General features: G+C 33.0%; 1 protein-coding gene across 1 annotated transcript; it reads left to right on the top strand.

Moving 5' to 3' along the window:
• The first annotated feature begins 479 nt into the window (after positions 1 to 479).
• On the top strand, positions 480 to 3,195 carry LOC115964182 ((-)-germacrene D synthase-like). The gene is made up of 7 exons (XM_031083538.1): positions 480 to 648; positions 761 to 1,028; positions 1,118 to 1,490; positions 1,933 to 2,151; positions 2,243 to 2,381; positions 2,470 to 2,718; positions 2,825 to 3,195. Exons 1-7 carry the CDS (start codon positions 526 to 528, stop codon positions 3,116 to 3,118), a joined length of 1,665 nt encoding a protein of 554 aa, XP_030939398.1. The 5' UTR covers positions 480 to 525; the 3' UTR covers positions 3,119 to 3,195.
• Positions 3,196 to 4,073: the final 878 nt, after the last annotated feature.

Genomic DNA, 4,073 nt, shown 5'->3' with positions numbered 1-4,073 from the left:
AGTTTTAAGTTGCTTTCTGTTTTCTATTTGAAAATATCACCATAATTATTTTTTTGCTATCAATAACAACCTACTACTTAACATTAGTTGTAAAAGTGTTGTAAAAAATATTATGGAAGTTGTATTATTCTCTCTTTTTTTATTTGTTTTTCATCTAGTAAAAAAATATTATTTTATTTATTAATTATAAATAATATTATTGGTTAAAATTTAGGAACTTTTTTTTACTTGGGGCCTTAAACGACCACATTTCTTGCTCTACCAGTCAGCCAGCTCTGTGCACGAGTTTATTATGGCATGAGTTTCCTAGCTAAACTTTAGGCCTCAAGGGATGTGCATAAAAAAATTTTACTTTACTGACTTTTCTAATCTATTTCATAAAGCTCACTCACCTACCTTTCTCTCCATTGCTTTATAAATACCGTGGCCTTGAAGGCTTTCTACATCGCACTTAAGAAGTTCACATAGAACAAATCCCATCATACCATTCAAAACTTAGACTCCTCCTTGAACTTAGAAAAAAATATGTCTATCCAAGTCTCAAGGGCTCAATCCCAAAATGCCAAATCAGAGGTTGTTCGCCGGACAGCAAATTTCCATCCAAGCATTTGGGGTGACCGTTTCATCAGCAATACTTCTGAGGACAAGGTAACAAGATTATTTGCTACCCTAGTTTATGAAAATTACGTAATAAAATTTATAATATTTTTGGCATTTTTTGCTACAGTATAATTATTTGTTCATGCAACTCATGGTGTAGGATATTCATTTCCGTAAAGTACGTGAAGTTGAAGAGCTGAAAGATGAGGTGAGAAATGAGCTCTTTGCCACGGGTCATCTTTCACAACAGCTGGGCTTAATTGATGCACTCCAGCGCCTTGGCGTCGCTTACCACTTTGAAAGAGAAATCCAAGAAGCTCTTGAACATATATACACAACTTTTAACGACAAAATTGATGTTGATGATCTCTACAAAGTTTCCCTCAGTTTTCTACTGCTACGCCAAGAAGGATTTAAGGTTTCATGTGGTAAGACCCGAGTATGATTAACTTCTTCATGTAATAGCAAGTTAGCCACATTTTTTTTCTATAAAACAAGTTTGGTTTTTGCTAAACAGATGTTTTCAAAAAGTTCAAAGACGAAGATGGTCAATTCAAGGAAAGCTTGACCAGTAACGTTGAAGGCATGCTAGCCTTCTATGAAGCTACACATCTGAGGATGCATGGAGAAGACATTCTTGATGAGGCCCTTGAGGTCACTACCACTCACCTTAAGTCCACAGTATCCCTTATTGCCAATCCGTTGGCAGCACAAATAACTTGTGCCCTAAAGCAGCCCTTGCACAAGGGCATACCACGGCTAGAGGCTCGGCAATATATTTCTTTCTATGAACAAGATGCTTCACATAACAAAGTTTTGCTCAAGTTTTCAATATTAGATTTCAATCTAGTGCAGTCATTGCACAAAGAGGAACTTAGTTATATCACAAGGTAATTAGTTCTAAAATCAAAAAGACAAAGTACGAATATATGTGGAAATAATGAAGAGAATACTACAGATTTTACTATATAAACCTTGCAAAATAACGTGTTACAAATAATTAAAAAAAAAGGTCAAATTACAATTTACTTACCTGTAGTTTGGCTGAAATTTAAGTTATCTACCTGTGGTTAAAGTGTCAAATTTCAAAACACGGGTAGACAACTTAAATTTCGGCCAAAACATAGGTGTGTGTGTAAGTTGTAATTTACCTAAAATATTAATTCAAAATTCATTTATTAGATTGTTGAAGTGGTATATAGTAGTAATCATATTCTTGATACAACAATTTATTAGTTTTTTGTAGTAAAATTTATAGCAACCCTATCATTTTGCTATAAATATTTGGTTACTTACAATCAATTAATTTTAATTGTTATATTCAAATTGTAGGTGGTGGAAAGATTTAGATTTTGCAAAGAAGCTACCTTTTGCAAGAGATAGGATTGTCGAATGCTACTTTTGGATAGTCTCGGTCTACTTTGAGCCCCAATATTCACTTGCAAGAAAAATATTAACCAAAGTTATTTCCATGACATCTATTCTAGACGATATATATGATGCTTATGGCACACTTGAAGAACTCGAACCCTTCACAGAAGCAATTGAGAGGTTCATAAATTGAATTAATTAATATATATATGTTAAGACTATGAAGTATAATGTCAATCTAATTTTTGTAATTGGTAAATGATATTTTTAGGTGGAATATTAGTAGCATAGAGCAACTTCCAGAATACATGCAAATATGTTGTCGTGCACTCTTTGATGTATTTGAAGCAATTGAAAATGAGTTGGCCAAGAAAGAAAGATCATACCGTGTTAGCTATGCAAAAGATGCTGTAAGCGTCAAGCAACTTAACGTTTCATGTTTTTTTGTCTACTTTTTCATGCTACGTACTTATTTCATTCATGTTGTTTAAACCTTAGATGAAACGTTTGGTTCGGGCCTACTTTGATGAAGCCAAATGGTTCTACCAAAATTACATCCCAACAATGGAGGAGTATATGCATGTTGCACTTGAAAGCTCTGGTTTACCTCTGCTCATAACTATCTCTTTCCTTGGCATGGGTGACATCGTTACAAAAGAGGCATTTGATTGGACCTTCAGCAAGCCTAAGATTATTACAGCTTCATCCGTAATTGGTAGACTCATGGATGACATGAAGTCACATAGGGTATGCGATCAAAATATCTTATCAAGTTTCACAAGCTAATGTGAGAGGTCTATTTCATATGTGTTTCCAACTTTCTACTTACCCTTTTGAAAAACTTTGTATGTAGTTTGAGCAAGAGAGAGGGCATGCTCCCTCAGCAGTTGAATGCTACATGAAGCAACATGGTGTTTCAGAGCAAGTAGTCCATGATGAATTCAACAGGCAAGTTGCTAATGCATGGAAGGACATTAATGAGGAGTGTATAAGACCTACTGTTGTTCCCAGGCCTCTACTTATGCGTTGTCTTAATCTTACACGATCATTAGATATCATTTACAAGGAAGGGGATAACTACACTCACGTTGGAAAAGAGATGAAAGATAATGTTGCATTAGTGCTTATAGACCCAATACCAATATAAATGGGGTGACAAAATAAGTATCTACATAAAGAATAAAGGACTTGTCCATCAAAAAAAAAAAAAAAATAAATAAATAAAATAAAGGACTTGAATAGGATCCAAGTCTTTTGATGTTCTAATATATATAGGGCCCATTTATATTGAAGATAAAAGGAAAATCTTTGGTTTATTTATATATTTTTATATATATATATATATATATATATATATTTGGATAAACTACTGGTTTCTTATTTAATAATGTAGCACTATGTTTATAATGATGATGGGATTTACTGTTGGTATATTTCTGTGGGAGATTATAATTATTGTGCCATTCTAGCATGGGGGTGGGTACGTAAAGTCTATCTTAATAATTATCAAGTTATTATCTTTTGCTTCCTTACACTACCATTTATTATATACTGTGAGGGAGCGAGGGTAACTAAGAGGTTAAGGAAGCTCTTTGTAAACACAATTAGCACTGTTTGGTATAATAGAACCTCTAATGAAATAACAATAACTATCCTTTATAAATAACCAACCCTTGTATAGTTGCGTTTTTATTATAAAGAATAATTTTTTTTCTTCTGATAAATAATTATTATTTAAAACAAAAAATAATTATTACTTATTAAAAAAATCCTTAACTAATAGTTATTAATCCTTTCTAAATGGTGTGCTGCAACATATCAAAAAAAAAAAAAAAAAAATTGCGTACAACCATAATCCTCTTGGGTTTTGTTTATGCCATCAAGGCATCTACGAATGGAACCATCTTCTTTTCTTTAGAATCATCAACGAACGGAACGTGATAATGAAAACCTTGATTGTTTTTTTTCTCTGGGGCTTTGTCATTAACAACCTCTCTCTCTTGAACATTGAATTTTTCCCCCTTTTTTTCCTTGTGTTGTGTTTATGCCATACAAGTTACCTCATATACATAGTCAAGGAAATCACGGTAATCTTGACTTTT

This window comes from Quercus lobata, chromosome 10 (genome assembly GCF_001633185.2).
Source record: "Quercus lobata isolate SW786 chromosome 10, ValleyOak3.0 Primary Assembly, whole genome shotgun sequence".
Taxonomy (NCBI): domain Eukaryota; kingdom Viridiplantae; phylum Streptophyta; class Magnoliopsida; order Fagales; family Fagaceae; genus Quercus; species Quercus lobata.
Note: the sequence above shows the minus strand (reverse complement) of the source record. Positions and strands in the feature narration are given on the sequence as shown.

What these genes read in the sequence shown, in the direction of transcription:
- LOC115964182 (XM_031083538.1), top strand. Translation starts at nt 526, where the DNA reads ATGTCTATCCAAGTCTCAAGGGCTCAATCCCAAAATGCCAAATCAGAG. An exon ending in GAACTTAGTTATATCACAAG is followed by an intron (nt 1,491 to 1,932) that starts GTAATTAGTTCT and finishes TTCAAATTGTAG; the next exon opens with GTGGTGGAAAGATTTAGATT. An exon ending in TTAGCTATGCAAAAGATGCT is followed by an intron (nt 2,382 to 2,469) that starts GTAAGCGTCAAG and finishes TTTAAACCTTAG; the next exon opens with ATGAAACGTTTGGTTCGGGC.